We start from the raw sequence: 19813 nt of genomic DNA, 5'->3' as shown, positions 1-19813 counted from the left end.
GAAAAATGAAAATGTCTAAAGATACTTTTCATAATATTTTTACTTGGAATAATATTTACGAAGCAAATTTAGTAATATCCCTACTTTATTTACATTCAGTTATTCTTATAATTTTTATGTAAGTTTATTTGATATGGCAGAATAATCAAGAAATTCTTAATCATCGTATGTTTCCAAAACATCTGCCAAATGTTCATTATCCCTTGGTTTCTTAAATTGTTTCCTTCTATTAACAGGTTTTTTTCGTTTGATTGGTGCTGGCTTCTTGAGCCCATGATCCTGCATCGATCTAATCCCTTGTTTCTCAAGATATTCATCTATCTTCTGATCATCCATGGCATCTACAGCAACAGCTCTCCATAATTTTTGGAATTCTTCATCAATGGGAAATTGAGCTGTCTTATCGTTATAAAAAATAATCTTTTTCTTATCGAGCGGTCGTATAATATACAATATCTCGTTTTGCAAATTCTGAAATATATGAATATTAGCATTTTTTTACATCAGAAATCAGAATAATTGATCAGAAATAAGTTTCTACATATTTGTACTTACTTTTAAATGCTTATCACAATGTGGCAAACTTTCTTGTATATCTTCTAGTAATATACCACCGAGACCTTTTAAATCGTGCTGTTTTAGAAGTCTCAGTAAGGATTTTTTATCTTTAATTTTATACATAGGTTTAAAGACAAATCTACCATCGGTTACTTCAATCTTAGGATTTTGTACTAAAGCTTCAGTTTGCAGCCATTGTTTGACCTGAAAGTATACAAAAGGAAAAAAAATAGTTCGCCTCGATAGCAAATAGCAATACAAAATAGGAATGTAATAGAAAACGATACCTTTGATCCAACGTCTAATTGATTTGTTTCGTCTAAAATCTCTTCCAACGTTAACGGATGATCGTCCCCTTCCTGATGCCTTGCTTTCATGTGTTTTACTATCTTCGCTAACACGCCAAATTTGTATTGCGTACTACCGGTCATAGTTTTATAATTGACCATGTCCAATTTAGGTCCTGTAGATACGAACGATGGTTTAGGTTTCTTCTTTGGCGGCTCATCTTTCGTTGTTTCTTTCTCCTGCTTCTTCTTGTCAACTCTGTAATCACATTATCAGAAATATATTTACATTTTTACGCAAATAATCCAAATATTATAATATATATTACAGATATGATTATAATATAATAAACTACTATCGTAACACTATATAATAGGTTATGTACTTGAACTTAATAGATACAAGGTTTGATAGATAAAATAAAAGTATCTGCATAAAATTAAATATCTATGTATAACTGTTTATTATTTCTTCCTAATATTTCGCCTTAAATATATGTTATGCTATCGGTAGACGGGCCCGACAACAATAGATGCAAAAAGTAACGTAAATACTCACACTGGTGTGGTCAGAGCACGTTTCTTGAATTGCTCTCGCTCTCTGAGTAAAGCCGGATCCATTTTGCTATATATATTAATCACATCCACGCCACAATTCCTTATTTCATAATTTAACGTACCGTTGACACACTCTACTACTTTAACATCAAAACTTAACCTCTCACCAGATGTCGAATCATGCGCTACACGCTACACTACACAGTAAACGCACACGCTACTGCGCAAGTAGCAGTAGCAAGAGCGCAACTCTCTGTCGGCACCTTTGATGTTAGTGTTGGCCAAAATGGAGTGCGCATGCGCGAAATAAAGCAGTATTCTGTCTCACTTCTCTCTTCGTCATCTCTCTCCTTCCTACTCGTTCAGTCCATATTGAGGTTAATTTAACGCAGTTGGCGCGAGATACAACCGTGTCTGTTAGTTTCAATAAAAATTATGCAGAATTATTGTTAACAATGTACAATGTCATGCAATGCGCGCGTAAAAAAATGAAAGAAATTAAAAAATATTAAAAAATATTACATATATAATAGATGAATCCGTTAATGATGCAAAATAATGATATATAAAATATTAATATATAAAATATTATACTAATAATTAAAATAATATAACAGTATGTTATATAAATAAATAAATAAATATATATATATATATATATATATTATATGATAAAAGTCAGGAATAAATGTAAAATATATAAGTATATAACATATATAATATATAGAATAATTTTCTCGCATAAAAGTATACACACAAAGAAAAAAATTATGTAAACATTTTAAATTAATATAACACTTTTTAGATTAAATGTATACATTTATATATTTTTATAAAATATGTCACATTTTACAATATATTATTTATTAAATATATTATACATTTTGTGTGTGTGTGTGTGTGTGTGTGTGTGTGTGTGTGTGTGTGTGTGTGTGTGTGTGTGTGTGTGTGTAGTAATAAACTCAATTTTTTAATGATACAATAGTATGTGGTCAATATATATTGATAAAATTTTTACATTTTATTTTATAACATATATGTAGATAAATTTTTACAAATAATGAATATATATTATTGAAAACTTTACTGATAATGCTAAGCTATTGCGCAAAAGAAATTGCATTAATAATATTAAAAACTTATTAATATTAAAAACTAAATATATGTATAATTCGCGCATTGTAATACTAATAAAATACATAAACTTCTTCAGTTTTTTGAGTTATGTGTTAATTTAAATTTAATTTTTCTAATATTTTTATAATAAATGCAAAAATAGCTTACATATTATTATTTTCATTTTCCATTGATATTACATCTGTTGATACTGTAGAAGCTGTAGTACACTGCTGTAAAATATTATATTTTTAATTATTTTATATTACTATCAAAAATATTTTTAAGTATCAAAACTAGATTTTTCCAAATAAAGAGTAATTTATAAAACTAATATAAATGAAAACTTACTTATTATTGGTAAACTCTAAACATCTAGTTGGTACAGCATCTGGATGAAGGCGAGCTCGACTTTTGACGATTTTATACTGATTTTCTTCAAAATGTACATGATACAATCCACAATTGCGGTGAGCATACTCGGGGCCTTTTGGTATTAAATCCAATCTTCTGCATGCTTGAACCCATGCCAACCACCTGTGTATGTCAGAATAATTAATTAAACTACGCAAATAATGAAATAATGATGTAAACAATTATTAAAATAGTATTGTACCTATCATGTTCTTTTGGAAAAAGGAAGAAGTGTCGTTTTTCCACATTTATGGTGCTCATACATCCTGTCACTGCACACCAATGACTTTCTTTTTTAACGCCTTTAATAGTTTTTTCCATTTTCTAATTCCTTCTCGTAGCACAAAATCTGAAACAAAGCTAAGATCAAAGTGCTTTCAAAGAAAAGGAAACCTGTATAAAATTTATACAGGTTAACTTTCTTTTCTATACTTCCAATACACAAATCACTTCACAATCACTTCACAAATCTCTTCACAATCACACACTTTACAATCACACAATTTACACAATTTTTTTTCCGATTTTTATCAAGTCACTCTATAGCTGTCTATAGCACACGCCTTAGGTATTTAAATGTGCCTCTAAATCCGTTAGAAAAGGAAGGACAGTAAGAAGAAAAGAGACAGAAATAGTGCTTTATTTCGCGCATGCGCAATCCGTTTTGGCCAACACGAAATCAGAGGAGTTGCGCTACTGTATATACTGTGGTACGGCAGCGCCGGAGCCGGAGCCGGGGTCCCGGGGTGTCTGATGGCGCCTCTGGCGGAGGAGTCTGGCGGTGTCTGAAGCCTGAAGCTGCTCGTCCCTGCTGCATAAAACGAATCCGATCCGTTGCTTTTATTACGATTGGGGATCACAGGTATCGTTGCTTATCAAACGATATCTATCGCTTTGCACCGTCGTCATATAAAACATGCATAAACGTACGCATACGCGGAGAAATAAATCATATATATAAAAGTATGTCTAATGCGCAAGGATTTTATTATATATTTTTGCATTTCTTGTCTGCTTATATATCTTAATTTTATCTCTTTAATTGCGATGCGCTTCAGTTGAGAACCTTATGGGGGATATATAGTCACTGCGTATATGGTTTTTTCATTAACAATCAATCGGTCATACATTTTCATAAATAAAAAAATAAAATGCTATTTTTTCCACTGGTACTTCGCACTTAATTTTCACTCGACGTACTCGAGAAAAATTTTTTCATATCTATATATATAATTATAAAATATGTTCGCACATGTGATTTTTTCTATTGTACAATCTCTGTTTGTATGTAGATATATAAGAAAAATAATAAGAAGAATAATTGAAAAATAATTGGAAATATAATTCTTGAATCAAGAGACACGGTAGTGTCTCGCGCCAAGTACACGCGGAGCGAGACCGACCGTGACTCTTTTACGCGACGCGACGGGTTGCGAGTACCCGAGATGTTGAGATCTCGATAACGAGTGAACGGATCAAGTTCTAAGTAGGCTTGATCGATAGCTTGGGGTCCAATTAGGGGGGGGTTTCTCTCATAATATTCCGCTACGTGCCTTACGAGCGGAGATATTGCGACGCAAAGTCCAAATGTGAAAATTTATTTTTAAGATACTCCTCCTCCTCCTAACGCCGCGATCTATCAGAGAAACGTCACTTTCACTTTTTCAACGCTGGCGGCGCAGGTATCGCCAGTTTCGATATCGCGCGCGTATTTCAAAATTAGGTCGATAAACTTATCGGTCAGGAGGAAGATTTCTATTTAAGTAAAAATTAGGTATATATATAATAAATATTGAGTCAACGGAAAAGTAGGTTCTCTATGCTTGGCAGAAAGTGCCGCTAGGGAATTTTCAAGTCGATTCTTATGAACCAAGCTTGAATTTGATGTCTATGTATCCCAGGTTGCCGATGACAAGGTCCAGATAGTGCGCTTTATAGTTTTCGGTGTCCAGGTGTAATAATACGTTGAATTCGATGTCTACGTGTCCCAGGTTGCCGATGACGAGGTCCACATAGTGCGCTCCGTAGTTTTTGGTGTCTACGTGTATTAATATCTTGAATTCGATGTCCACGTGTCCCAGGTTGCCGATGACGGGATCCAGATAATGCGCTTCATAGATTTCGGTGTCCAGGTGTAATAATACGTTGAATGCGATGTCTACGTGTCCCAGGTTGCCGATGACGAGGTCCACATAGTGCGCTCCGTAGTTTTTGGTGTCTACGTGTATTAATATCTTGAATTCGATGTCCACGTGTCCCAGGTTGCCGATGACGGGATCCAGATAATGCGCTTCATAGTTTTCGGTGTCCAGGTGTAATCGTACGTTGAATGCGATGTCTAGGTGTCCCAGGTTGCCGATGACAAGGTCCACATAGTGCGCTCCGTAGTTTTCGGTGTCTACGTGTATTAATACCTTGAATTCAATGTTCACGTGTCCCAGGTTGCCGATGACAAGATCCAGATAGTGCGCTTCATAGTTTTCGGTGTCCAGGTGTAATCGTACGTTGAATTCGATGTCTAGGTGTCCCAGGTTGCCGATGACGAGGTCCACATAGTGCGCTCCGTAGTTTTCGGTGTCTACGTGTATTAATACCTTGAATTCGATGTCCACGTGTCCCAGGTTGCCGATGACGAGGTCCACACAGTGCGCTTCGTAGTTTTCGGTGTCCAGGTGTAATAATACGTTGAATTCGATGTCCACGTGTCCCAGGTTGCCGATGACGAGGTCCACACAGTGCGCTTCGTAGTTTTCGGTGTCCAGGTGTAATTTTACGTTGAATTCGATGTCTAGGTGTCCCAGGTTGCTGATGACAAGGTCCACATAGTGCGCTCCGTAGTTTTCGGTGTCTACGTGTATTAATACCTTGAATTCGATGTCCACGTGTCCCAGGTTGCCGATGACAAGGTCCACATAGTGCGCTCCGTAGTTTTCGGTGTCTACGTGTATTAATACCTTGAATTCAATGTTCACGTGTCCCAGGTTGCCGATGACAAGATCCAGATAGTGCGCTTCATAGTTTTCGGTGTCCAGGTGCAATCGTACGTTGAATTCGATGTCTAGGTGTCCCAGGTTGCCGATGACGAGGTCCACATAGTGCGCTCCGTAGTTTTCGGTGTCTACGTGTATTAATACCTTGAATTCGATGTCCACGTGTCCCAGGTTGCCGATGACGAGGTCCACACAGTGCGCTTCGTAGTTTTCGGTGTCCAGGTGTAATAATACGTTGAATTCGATGTCCACGTGTCCCAGGTTGCCGATGACGAGGTCCACACAGTGCGCTTCGTAGTTTTCGGTGTCCAGGTGTAATCGTACGTTGAATTCGATGTCTAGGTGTCCCAGGTTGCCGATGACAAGGTCCACATAGTGCGCTCCGTAGTTTTCGGTGTCTACGTGTATTAATACCTTGAATTCGATGTCCACGTGTTCCAGGTTGCCGATGACGAGGTCCACACAGTGCGCTTCGTAGTTTTCGGTGTCCAGGTGTAATAATACGTTGAATTCGATGTCCACGTGTCCCAGGTTGCCGATGACGAGGTCCACACAGTGCGCTTCATAGTTTTCGGTGTCCAGGTGTAATAATACGTTGAATTCGATGTCCACGTGTTCCAGGTTGCCGATGACGAGGTCCACACAGTGCGCTTCGTAGTTTTCGGTGTCCAGGTGTAATAATACGTTGAATGCGATGTCTACGTGTCCCAGGTTGCCGATGACGAGTTCCAAATAGTGCGCTCCGTAGTTTTTGGTGTCTACGTGTATTAATATCTTGAATTCGATGTCCACGTGTCCCAGGTTGCCGATGACGGGATCCAGATAATGCGCTTCATAGTTTTCGGTGTCCAGGTGTAATCGTACGTTGAATGCGATGTCTAGGTGTCCCAGGTTGCCGATGACAAGGTCCACATAGTGCGCTCCGTAGTTTTTGGTGTCTACGTGTATTAATACCTTGAATTCGATGTCCACGTGTCCCAGGTTGCCGATGACGAGGTCCACACAGTGCGCTTCGTAGTTCTCGGTGTCCAGGTGTAATAATACGTTGAATGCGATGTCTACGTGTCCCAGGTTGCCGATGACGAGGTCCACACAGTGCGCTCCGTAGTTGTTGGTGTCTACGTGTATTAATATCTTGAATTCGATGTCCACGTGTCTCAGGTTGCCGATGGCGGGATCCAGATAATGCGCTTCATAGATTTCGGTGTCCAGGTGTAATAATACGTTGAATTCGATGTCTACGTGTCCCAGGTTGCCGATGACGAGGTCCACATAGTGCGCTCCGTAGTTTTTGGTGTCTACGTGTATTAATATCTTGAATTCGATGTCCACGAGTCTCAGGTTGCCGATGACGGGATCCAGATAATGCGCTTCGTAGTTTTCGGTGTCCAGGTGTAATCGTACGTTGAATTTGATGTCTACGTGTCCCAGGTTGCCGATGACGAGGTCCACATAGTGCGCTTCGTAGTTTTCGGTGTCCAGGTGTAATAATATGTTGAATTCAATGTTTAGGTGTTCCAGGTTGCCGATGACAAGGTCCACATATTGCGCTTCGTAGTTTTCGGTGTCTACGTGTATTAATACCTTGAAATTGATGTCTAGGTGTCCCAGGTTGCTGATGACGAGGTCCACATAATGCGCTTCATAGTTTTTGGTGTCTAGGTGTATTAATAACTTTAAATCTGAATGGGTGCGTTCAGCCGATACTCCGCTAGCCTAGCAATCGTGAGCAGTTGCTCGTTTTTGCTCGTTTCTTCTCTTTTTAATCCAGTAAGTCAAAAAAGAGGAAACGAGCGAAAACGAGCGACTGCTCACGATTGCTAGGCTAGCAAAGTATCGGCTGAACGCACCCAATGTAGAACACGTAGATATCGAATTCGAGGTATTAATACATGTAGACACCGAAAACTACGAAGCGCACTATGTGGACCTTGTCATCGGCAACTTGGAACACGTGGCCATCAAATTCAAGGTATTAATACACCTGGACACCGAAAACTATAGAGCGCGCTATGTGGACCTCGTCATCGGCAACCTGGGACACCTAAACATTGAATTCAAGCTTGATTCATAAAAATCGACTTAAAATTTCCCTAGCGGCAGAATTAAAATTATGTCATGACATAATAAAAATCGCTGAATTAAAATTATGTCTAGACATAATAAAAATTGGACAAAAATTATGTTTAGACATAATAAAAATTGGATGAATTAAAATTATGTCTGACGTAAAAATAATTATCAAAAATATCGATACCTGAAGATATCGGTACATATACAGTTGCGAACAACATTCAGTAAAACACGCAAATAAAAATAAATAAAGAATTTTACAGTTAACGACTTATTAACATTAATCATGCTTTATTGCGATTATGTTTTATGTTGAAATTGAAAAATATATACAAGGTGTACAACTAAAAGGGTTACAGATTATTATTTTTAAAAAACTGAGCAAAATATTAAATTGTTGTTTTCTTTAGAAATAATAGTCCGTAACACTTTTAGCTTCATACCTTGTATTATATACGGTTTATGAAATTATAAGGTATATTGTTTATAAGATTAAATTGCGTAACACTACAAAAAGGCGTGATATCCGTACAAAATTACCTTTTTAAAAAAAAGGTAAAATGAGCGCCAAGTACACGCATAATAGTGTATATGTATTGTGTTGTTACCCTGTTATGTTGTTACCTCGAAAAAAACAAAGTGGTAGTATTATACCTCCAAATAGCTTTATCCTGTACATACTGTTTATACAATGCGTAATATACTACAAAAAGGCGTGATATCCGCACAAAATTACCTTTTTTAAAAACAGGTAAAAAAAGGCGCCAAGTACACGTATAGTGTATATGTTGTTACCTAAAAAAAAAAAAGAAAGTGGTAGTATTATACCTCGAAAAAACCTAAGTAACAAGTGGTAGATCTTTATATCTCAAAAAATCTCAAAAAAATCTAAGCAGTAGTATCTTTATTTCCGAAAAATTATAACCCAAGTGATACACGTCACAAAATTATGTTACCTTATCAAAAAGAAGAGTCGCGCTTCAAGTGATCTATTACAATTACAAAAAAGAAATGATATCTCTTTAAGTTAGAGCGCCAATTACAGAGAGAACATGTATATTGCCTCAAAAAATAATTGTTGCACTACATTGAAAAATCTTTACATTGTGTCAATTAGAAAAGAATGTATAATAACAATTTTATAAGATTAAAAAATTTTATTTAAATTTAACAAGGGAATACAAGATATTTAAATACAAAGTTATTTACATGTGTATTTTTTAATGGCCACAAAGAATTACAGAAGTAACAGTACAAAATAAAAATATTTTATTAAAATACATAAATTTTTCTTGTAAAAAAACTTGGCGCTGCTAGACCTCGAAATTTTAAATAAATAAAATAAACTTATTCTATACTTAATTATAAGTCGCATTATCCGCCGTCCGCGTAGTCACGCACACCCATATCACTCACTCCCACATCCACGCTGATAATCATTTAATATTACTCCCATTGTATTCTTCTCTGAATTATTTTTATTTATTGTTGTTTTTATTGTATTTTTACAAAAAGTAAAATTAATTGCGATTAGATTACATAATATTCTATATATAATTACGTACAATTATATTTTATATTATACGATTATTACGTATTAATTATACATATGTATGGGCACTTTTTCTCATTTTCCCAAATTTTGTTTTTTTTATTAAAAAAACAATGCAAAAATGATCTTTTTAATTATTTTTTAATTCTTCTTTCTATTTTTTTCTTGTATGATGAACAATGATTATACTAGAGAAAGAAAAGAAAATATGGACATAAAATTTATATGTAATATATAGTATATATATATATATAATTTTTCCAGGGATATATAAATACGCCTTTTCCGCAGTTAAATAGTTGATTCTATCCGATTCGCTTTATTATGAGACATTTTGGGATTCCTCATTAGTTTCAATTAATGGAGGAACTAGTGAATTAGGAACTAATTAAATGAGGATCGGCAATTTTCTCTTAAAACTAACTAAGTAGTTAGTGCGAGTTAGTTAAAGCACGCGCGAATTTTACGCGACGTGTCGATGGCGTTCACGAGAAGGAAATTTCAAATCGCTTCCCCTTTCCCCTGCAATCATTGGCCAATGATCCAGAGCGACGTTTTACGATCGTTTGGTTCGCACGCGGGACACGCTTTACGCGCGTCAAAGGTCCGTAGTTCTCGCCTTCTCGGACGTGTTCCCGCATCTCCGACGCGACGCTGCGACGCCGAGCGTCGGCGTTTGCGAGCAACACAGCACGCGCGGCTTGCCCTATTCCGCAGTCGGATTGTTACGACTTTCGCGCGTCGAAAAGCATAAGAGAACCTTCGACTTGGGACATGAATCCGCAAGATTTACTGCAGTCACCTCTGGCGAACGAGAAATTACTCCTGCGCAAGTAAATCAAGTCGCGATAAACATTGCATCGACGAAATACATGGACTCTCGTAATTTTATAAATGGAACACGTTTTTCTATTGTCTCGCGTCACAAATTTGCAGCGTTTACGATAATACCTGCGTAACATTAGGTATTCAACAATAATCAGTTTAGTATTCTTATAATAAAACGAAAGAGAAAAAGAGGGATTTGACTTTTCAAAATTTTTTAAATGAAATTGCTCATTGTGTAAATAATACATCTATCAAAATAAACTTTTTTTTAATAATTTTTGAAATGCATATGATGTTTAATTATAGAAAAAAAATGAATTCTTATTGTTAGAGTCTCTAGAGTAAATTAATGATTTATGGCTCTTCGTTAGAGCAAGCGGATTAAAATTACGTTATTTATATATATTAAATAGTTCCGGCGCTGATCTCTGGCTAAATCGGAAATATGCGTAATCGCGTGCTAAAATGATAACGTGATAGCGTCAGGACAAACATTAATGCTTTTTCTGAAAAGTTTTGACGAACTTTAACAACGACTTGCACCTTTTGACACGTTAGCGTGGTCTCGCCGCACTTTGAACTTTTTCAGGAAGGATTTCCATAATTCGCCAGTGCGGACGTATAAAGTTGACCGTCCGACCGCTTAAAACCTCGACGAAGAAAGTTATCCGAGCAACGAGCGAAGACGCGTCGCGCATATATTAGACGAGACTGTTTGCGACGCTGCGAGCTCTTTCTGCTAAGTTATACCTTATTCTTATGAATTTCTTGGCAAAGAGAATGTGTGTGTGTGTGTGTGTGTGTGTGTGTGTGTGTGTGTGTGTGTGTGTGTGTGTGTGTGTGTGTGTGTGTGTGTGTGTGTGTGTGTGTGTGTGTGTGTGTGTGTGTGTGTGTGTGTGTGCGTGTGTGTGTGTGTGTGCGTGCGTGCGTGTGCGTGCGTGCGCGTGTGTGTGCGTGTACATACATGTGTACCTACATATATTATATGTTTGTGTGTATGTGTATGTATGTCACGCGTGCATGTAATATCGGATACTCTTTCCATCAGGACAAAGGCGACATTGAGCCGTTCTTTTGTTACATTGTACATCATATAACAGCTGTAAAACTTTCAAGAGATACATATTTTACGTTTTGTGTGTACAAAATTATTTATTATCCGAAGTAGGTATTTGTTAAAGTAATTTTCCATGTAATATCTAGGAAAATATATTTTTCTAAAATGGATAGAGTAAAATCGCACGACTTGAAATAAACGTAAACACGATTTTGGAATTATTTCGGTAAGACAAAATTCAAAAAAGTCGATTTTTTAAATTCTACAATCTATGAAAAAAGCGTATTAAAGTATTACAAATATTTAAAATCTTATATAAAATCCGATTGTGTCGAGAAACAATTTTAAATTCAGAGAATTTGTATCACATTCGGGAAATCTATAACATGTAATTTATATAAAGCACATTTATCCGCGTAAATTTACGATAAATTAATTTTTTATATACCTTTGTTTTATATTACGTATGTTTCGCATGTTTTGATAATATAGATTAATGCAATAATAATGCAATAATGCAATTCCATTTTTTTAAGAATTATTAACTAGTTTATATAACTAGCATATTCGGCGTACATGAATTTTTAATGCCATGCGTATAAATATAATTCGCAATATAATATGCTCCAACGAATAGAATAGATAATGCCGCGGGCCGTTCTGTTATTCCGTTATTTCTTCCTGAAATGTGATCGTGATCGTTTTTTATGAACGATTAGCTAACTATCGACTTGCATAATTAATTTCCGTGATTAATAATTTGTATCGAAGTAGCAGCAGCAGCATTTAATCGGAGTTAGAGGTCGTTCTTTCATTAAAATTTGCGATAATCTTTTTAATAATGTTTGCATTGAATATCTTTCGCATTACATGTTTTGCCGAGTCAGACTTACCGCCCGAATTAAGAGCGCGAAGTCAGATGAATTATTAACTTGAATAACTTATGTAATAGAAAAAGCTTGATACATTGATTATCAATAATACGTATACATTTTACATTTATGAATTCAAAGTGTATTGCAATATTGGAGTTTAATTGTATATTTGAGGACGATTCAGTGGTCTTATAATTCGCCATTAAATTGACTCGTATTTATTAAGTATTCCGTGGTATCGAAGAAAAGTTGTCGACGTAATCTTCATAGTTTTTAGAAATTGACAAAACGTCGATAATGGAACGAACTGAAAATATAACGAGCAGCATATTCGTTTATTTTATGATATTTCGAATATTTCATAATAATAACGAGTTAACTGACATAAAATGCACATCGTGTTTTGCGACGTAGATCTAACGTGCTGCGGACATCTGAGGCTGATATTCATATATAGTCTGATGTTCTTATTTCAAGATTATCTTAAGTAATCCCGAGTCGTTGTGTTATCATTGACGATGAGATTAAGTATATTTTACAAGTATAAGTTCGAATCTCTTGGTGTAGTTTCAATCTTTCTATGATTCGAGAAATAAAAGCAAGTATTTTCAAATAGACTCGAATCAGGACAAATAGTTCGCACTATCTATCGAGTATCTCGAAAAACAAGAGTATTATTTTCAAGTAAACTCGAATCCCTGATCACAAACATGTTTGAATTTTTTTTATGAGTACTTTACTTTCAAATTTTACATTCTTTTGAATCAAAACGTTTGCATAAAAAGACAATTATTTTAATATATTAATTTTTGATAATTTCAAATATTAGATTATTAATCGTTACAATTAAATATAATAAAAATACGATTTAAAATATAGAAATAAAGGTACTTAAAGTTTTTACACATTTATACATTTTTTTAAACTAACAACTTAAAATTCGAGTACTATTTGTAAAAGATTCGATTCTTTACGAGGAACGAGCAAGATTATTCTCTATAAATTATTGGATATAATATATAATATACAAATTAAGGCAAAAGTAAAGTATCTAATAAACTGCCTATAATTACATTGTAAATAAAAAAATAATCAGGTTTTTTTATTTTTATTTAAATTTTTTACTTTTGTTACAATATTTCGGCCACAGAGTGAAAGTAAGGACCGTGGGAAAACGGGCCGTCATGTCTGTTCGGTGTAAGTTCAATCAGTATTTCTTTGAACACCGTGCGCGCGGTGCAAAATTTAATAATAAATCGCTACACATCGCACGGACGTGCCGAAATTGTCAAGTTTTATTCAAAAGAATTCGTCGGTTGTGCTATAACTCAGCGTGAATATCGCAAGAGACATCAGAATCGTTCGACTATATATCGGATGCGAACGCTATCAAAGAATGATTGACTTTTTTGTGTCTGAATTAGCTGAATTTGGAAAGAATATGTGCTTCCAACAAGATAATATCACACAGCAGGCAAGACAATGAGGTTCTTGAGAGACACTATTTCCCAAACGTTTAATTTCTCGTTTCGGCGATTTCGTCGCTGATGCGATTTTTTGATTTAGCTGTTTCTGATTTTTTCTTGTGGGAGAACTTGAAAGACAGGGTCTATGCGAACAAGCCACGGACAATGGAGAAGTTGAAAAGGAATATTTGTCGTGAAATATATAGAGAACAGGTGACAAGTCCAGAAGTTTTGACCACTGTCATGAAAAATGCCATGAAAAGAGCGTTTAATTTCGCGTGAACGCTGTAGAGAGTCGTCTGATATCCTATATTTAACTAAATATTGTTACAAAAGTTTAAAGTTTGAATAAAAATAAAACATAAAAAAACCTGGTTATTTTTTTATTTACATAGATAGTTATAGGCAGTTTAAACTGAGTACTTAGTTTTGCCAAACCCTGTACAATACGCTGTATAAAATGATTATATAATCGAACGCTGAGAAATATCGGTTGATTATTAATATTACGTGTATTTCGCATTTATTTTGAAATGTATTGCACACGCAATATTGAATTCTTATTGAGTATTTATGGGCTATTCGATGGATCATAATTAATCATTAAATTGACTCGCGCGTGATACTTGGCGGTATCGGGAAAAGTTGCCGATACAATCTTGAAAGTTTTCAATCATTAATCGTCTTTCTACTGAGAAACTCAGCTAAAACCATTCTTAAAATGCGATGTGATTTAACAAATAAATATCTAGAGTTAATTTAATATTCGTAACGTAACACATTATTTTTACGATGCAGAACGAGATGGAAAATAAACCGCGATAATAGCCTGTTTATTGAATCGATTTGCAATATAATTAAAAGGAACAGCACATTTGGCGTACATTTATTTTATAAATTTTAAATATTTCGTAGCGAATTTTCGACGACGAATTGACTAACGCTTAGTAGGCGTTGTTTTGCAGGTTCAACGTGCTACACACATGTATGCATACATACATACATACACAAAGTTGACGCTGCCACACGCCGAATCATTGTATTATCATTCGCACGACGGCTTTCGAACAAACAGGTAGTGTCGCAACCCGCTCTGTAAGTATATATTATCCCAAAATGCGATTGTTTCTTACGAACGATTAATCGATCCGCGTAATTAATTTTGTGTGCGGCGTCTTATTATTTCTTGAAACGCGAAACAAGCACTATGAACAAACGCGATTATTCTCCAGAGATCGGAAACGCAAATATATAATATAACGATTTGTAATTTGTAATCGAATCGTAAGTAATTACGTAATTGAATGCTGTGATGTACTGGTTATTGATATTACGTGTATTTAGCATTTATCTCGAAATGTATTACAGGTGCAATATTTTAAATTGACTCGCGTCGTACTTGACGGTGTCGAAAGAAGTCAACCGACAACCTACCCCTACTCCCTCATCGCGGCGCGGTGACCGCGCTGAGTCAATTGTGTTATCATTCACACGACGACGCTCGAGAAAACAGGTAGCGTTGCGAGCCGCTCCGTATATCGTCACCGTTATTCATTATTCCATCCCGAAACGCGATTGTTTCTTACGAACGATTAACTTTTATCACTCCGCGTAATTATAATTTCGTGTGATATCTTATACTATTTCTCGAAACGCGACAAGCACTAAGAACAGACGCGATCTCTAAGATTAAAGAACGGATAACGCGGATATGATATAATAATTCGCTGTAAATAATTACGTAATCGAATGCTGTAATATATCGATTTATTACGAATATTACATTTATATTTCGCATTTATCTCGAAATGTATCGCACATATACAATATTGAATTCTGGTGATATATTTATGGATATGGACTATTCGATGAGTCTTAATTAATCATTTAATTGACTAGCGTGACACTTCGCGGTATCGGAATGAAAAGCTGTCGACGTGATCATACCAAGGTTTTCGCGGTTATTATTAACAAAACATCGCGACAACGAAAAGGATTGACTTTACACCGAGCGGCGTCCGCGATGCGTTTAATCAGCAAATACAAACATAGTTAATGCCGTACATTTCAAATATTTATCAACCGCTTAACAAAAGTTTATATTATCAGAGAATTATAAATTGTATATATTTCGAGACATATATTCGATTCAAATCTACGCGCGGCGCATTAACAGTCGGTACAGTAATCGTTTTTTCAATTATTGTATTCCGCATATATTTGCCTTTAGCTTCGAGTCTCACGCTCATTTACATATGCTGTAATGAGATAGTATAATCACCGTAAAACGCGGAAGTATATTATTATTTAAAGTGCGAGAGGTGCAGCAAGGGACATTTGGGTGCAGTGCGCGGTTATACCGCGTGAAGTTGACCGCGCGTTTTACGAATTCGTTCCGCCATTGTGAGCTCGCCCACCCACTTTACTTTGCGCCTTTGCGCGACGTCGCGGAGGTCGCGGATAGCAAACGTATCGTACCGTCGTCGTGCGCTCGTATTTCATTTACGTTATTCTTCCGTCGACACGTAATATACAGTGCGCGTCGCGTGTGCGAAAAATGTGTGATTAACGTGTCGGGATGAGTGCCGTATAAAGTTTCGCGCGAGTGTCGCTTTTTGGCGCGATTATCGCGCGAGAACATAACCTGCATATTTTCGCGAGTTTCATAGTTAATCTCGGGAGTGCGGTGTAAAGCGTCGCGCGCGCGATCGTCGTACTTTGACAATTAACGCGTATACTTATAATTCGCGTCTCGCGAGTGAGTATATTGCGCGAGTGTTACAAGGAAACAACCGAAGGACCAGGAGAGGCGAATAAGGATGAGGAGCAGGAGGCGGAGGAGGAGCAGGCCTGGGCGGCATCGGGCATCGGCGGAGAAAGCGTGGGTGAGCAACTTAATAATTCACTACACTTGTTACTTGCGTAATTAACCAGTTCCCGCGACGGCCGTATGATGTATTCTGAACGCCAATACATTCATAATACAGAGTGGCGCACATAAAACCGGCCCCAAACGTAAAATATACAGTTGCAAAATACAGTTACAAAAAACCGTTTGGCGCCGGTTTTATGTACGCCACTCTGTATTATTCACTGCGTTATATACAATTTGTATTTGTGCGTGTATCTTAAATCAGTTCCGGATTTAGCGAGCAAGCGCGAACAAATACGAAAAAACAACTCATATCAATTAATTCGAATAGCACACTGTGCTAGTGCGGCGGCATCACTCGCATTTATCGAAGTGAATTGTTCATTCGTGTTCATGGTTAATAATTTGTGTGACAAATTGCATTTTTGATACAAAAATTGGACTATTGTTTATTAAATTTTAGAAAAGTTTGTTTGAACAAAAATAGTTTTTTTTAAAAATTATACAGTTATTTTATTAAATATTTTTATCTAAAGAGAGAGAAATGAATGAAAGATTCAATTCATACAGTAATTAATTTTGATATATTAATTATTTCGGCACTAATATAATTTAAATACTTTTGTATTTTTCAGATTAACATTTGTGTTAACTCCGCTGCTGCGCATCGTATCCGTAAGTCAAATCGCATCAATTATTTTAACTTATAATTAATTTATAAGATAATAGATCTGAAAATTATATTAAATATACATATATTTGCGCAAGTGAAAGATGTCGGAAAGACAACAAAGAATTAAAAATCTTTTTCTCATATTTCTTATTTTTTGGATTTATTATCTTACAATTGATGAAAGAGATATGACTGATATGAGATAAATTAGTAAAAAAAAAAAAAAAAAAAAAAATGATGAAAAATATTTTGAATATAGAGTATAATAAGCTTCGTAAAAAATAGTTAATGTGATTTAAACAGAAGAAAGATTGTTCCTAAATTTGATTTGCATTTTTAAATCAAATTTAAATTTCAATACATTTGCGTTTAATAATTTGGCGTGACTTCTCCCATCTCTGCCGAGATTTTTCATTGTGTTATAATATAATATATTATACATATAAACTTATTTTATTTACACTGATTATTGTGTATTTCGGTAAAATATCAATTTTGTTGCGCGTATATGAATCATCGTGATGCTGCGCGGCCATGTAGAATCGTGTCGAGTCGGTCGCTAATGAACTTGCAAAAATATACCTGCGCTTTAATTCCGGCCTACAGACAGTACAGACAGTTATCCCGGCGCGATGCGTAGGGTATCGGTATAGGATATCGGTGGCGGTGTCGGTAGCGGCGTGGCACCAGTCAGCAGGTGCGTGGAATATTTCCGAGACGAACACGCGCGCCGCGACTATCGTAACATGCGCGTTAAACGTACGCTTCCACCCCGAACTACCGTAGTGAAGCACGAGCCCACGAGGGCGCGACAGAGGGAGATAGAATGGAACACAGAACGATAAGAGAGGGAGGGAGATCGGGGGATCCGTCAGAGGGAGGATGGAGGATGCTTGCGTCGGTGGTGGCGGAAGTCGCGAGGAAGGGTACGGGTCCGAGGGTGGATCGAGAGCGAGAGAGCGCTGCAGCGCGCGTCGGAAGAGGGCGAGAAACACGAGCTGACGGCCGACGGGGAGGGTGGCTGCGCTGGTTAAGGGGTCCACGAACCAGAGAGCGAGAGAGAGAGAGAGAAAGAGAGATGCGCGAGAGCAAAGAGGGGTGGGGGTGGAGTTAGGGGGGTGAGAGAGGACGAGAGGGATGCTGGGGCGGTTCAGGAGAGAGATCGAGTTCACGCCGAGTGGAGTACAGTAGTTTGTGTCAGACCACGGAGCACGGAAGATGCTCCCGGTTGTTCACGAGACGGGTGGACCACCCTCGTCGCGACGGCGGCGTCCGCGTCGCGTCACCGCGGATTCTCTTATTACCGCCGCGTCGACCGTACCCGGGAAGGGTACGGAAAGAGTCGGGATAAACGCGAGAAACACTGGTGCCGGTAGAATCAGCAGACTAACATCTACTGCCACGATGATGACCATGGCCTTAACCGTCCTCCTGGTCCTGGTGCCCGCGGCGTTTCCCGAGAAGATTACCATTGGTGAGCGTTTGTTTGTGTGTTGTACATCGTTATCGTTGTATACACGGCCGCGGCGTCGCGCCGCGCCGCGCCGGGAGTCCCGAGAGTGGTACCGAACTCTTTACGGCTATATAGACCGTTTCGCGAGAGACGCGCCGAGTCGAGTGCTCGCCGGGCTCAACCTCGTCGAGCACGTCTGCCGTCGGCAGAAGGGTTACTGAACTCGGGGTATACATAGCCACCGTGTGCAAACATTACCGTTCGCTTATGTATTCTAAATACTGGTGCAGCATGTTCCAGTAATAATATCGGCTCCTCCTCCGGGGCAACATCACGTCGATTGCACTCGATAGAAAAATTGCGGGGCAAAATAAATAGTTTCGTAATGCATGACATTAACGCGATCGCGACCCTCGCAGCGCCATTATATTTCGATCGCCGGAGCGCACTTAATTACGCCGCTCGAATTCGCGCTCCATTGTGCGATTATTTTAATGTTTGAAATAATATTTTTCTACGCGCGATAGATGAGATGTCGGTACATGAAAAACATTAATAAAACGAGCAGAATAATAAAACTGGGAACAAAATTCTATCAATATCGTATGATGTAGTAGTCAAAAGAACGTTTCCTATTTCACATGTTGTTTACGTTGATTCCGTAACGATATCGTTATAGCATGAGTGCGTTCTGATGTAAAACGAAATATTGCTAAATTTTTTTTTTTTTAATATTTGAAACTTTATTATTGTTGTTGCCTCTTTATAAAGGCAATAACAAATAACACTTTTTAAATGGTAATTATTATACAAAAAAATATTCAAATTATATATTTTTTTTTATTTCTATATCTTATTATTGTGAAAAAATATTGAGAATAATATAGATCTGATCCACTCTTAATCACCAAAACTAAATTAATAATTACATCAATGTTTATTTACAATATTAATGCTTTTGGCGTATTAGTGAACAAATTATTAATTTCAACTACACATTTATAAAGTTCTGTTTGTTAAAATCTCTTTTTTTTAATAACT

The 19813-nt window shown here is 36.8% G+C and overlaps 3 protein-coding genes across 8 annotated transcripts in view; 1 reads left to right on the top strand and 2 right to left on the bottom strand.

Moving 5' to 3' along the window:
• Positions 1-22: 22 nt before the first annotated feature.
• Positions 23-1625, bottom strand: Tfiiebeta (transcription factor IIEbeta). Its single transcript, XM_077404543.1, has 4 exons — positions 1405-1625; positions 846-1104; positions 556-762; positions 23-471 (listed from the first exon to the last, which is right to left on the bottom strand). The coding sequence occupies exons 1-4, from the start codon at positions 1464-1466 to the stop codon at positions 157-159; spliced, it is 843 nt and encodes a 280-aa protein (XP_077260669.1). The 5' UTR covers positions 1467-1625; the 3' UTR covers positions 23-156.
• A 27-nt stretch (positions 1626-1652) lies between these two features.
• Positions 1653-3648, bottom strand: LOC143896591 (52 kDa repressor of the inhibitor of the protein kinase-like). 2 transcript variants are annotated; one of them, XM_077404542.1, is made up of 4 exons: positions 3136-3648; positions 2871-3056; positions 2688-2752; positions 1653-1817 (listed from the first exon to the last, which is right to left on the bottom strand). In XM_077404542.1, exons 1-3 carry the CDS (start codon positions 3252-3254, stop codon positions 2716-2718), a joined length of 342 nt encoding a protein of 113 aa, XP_077260668.1. In that variant the 5' UTR covers positions 3255-3648; the 3' UTR covers positions 1653-1817; positions 2688-2715. The 2 variants fall into 2 exon arrangements, with proteins under 2 accessions (XP_077260668.1, XP_077260667.1); XM_077404541.1 differs by lacking the exon at positions 1653-1817 and having other exon boundaries at positions 2404-2752.
• Positions 3649-16360: 12712 nt separating this feature from the next.
• Glurib (Glutamate receptor IB) overlaps positions 16361-19813 on the top strand; it is a 232281-nt gene continuing 228828 nt past the window's right edge. For 4 of the 5 annotated variants that reach the window (XM_077404493.1, XM_077404492.1, XM_077404494.1 and 1 more), the window contains exon 1: positions 18498-18793. In XM_077404493.1, the coding sequence (XP_077260619.1) occupies positions 18538-18793 (256 nt within the window). In that variant the 5' untranslated portion in view covers positions 18498-18537. Of the gene's footprint in view, positions 16660-17281; positions 17322-18497; positions 18794-19813 lie in introns of those variants that run through there. The other variant, XM_077404496.1, reaches the window with a different exon arrangement.

Source organism: Temnothorax americanus, unplaced genomic scaffold (assembly GCF_048541705.1).
Source record: "Temnothorax americanus isolate GAGA-0224 unplaced genomic scaffold, ASM4854170v1 Scaffold19, whole genome shotgun sequence".
Lineage (NCBI taxonomy): Eukaryota > Metazoa > Arthropoda > Insecta > Hymenoptera > Formicidae > Temnothorax > Temnothorax americanus.
Note: the sequence above shows the minus strand (reverse complement) of the source record. Positions and strands in the feature narration are given on the sequence as shown.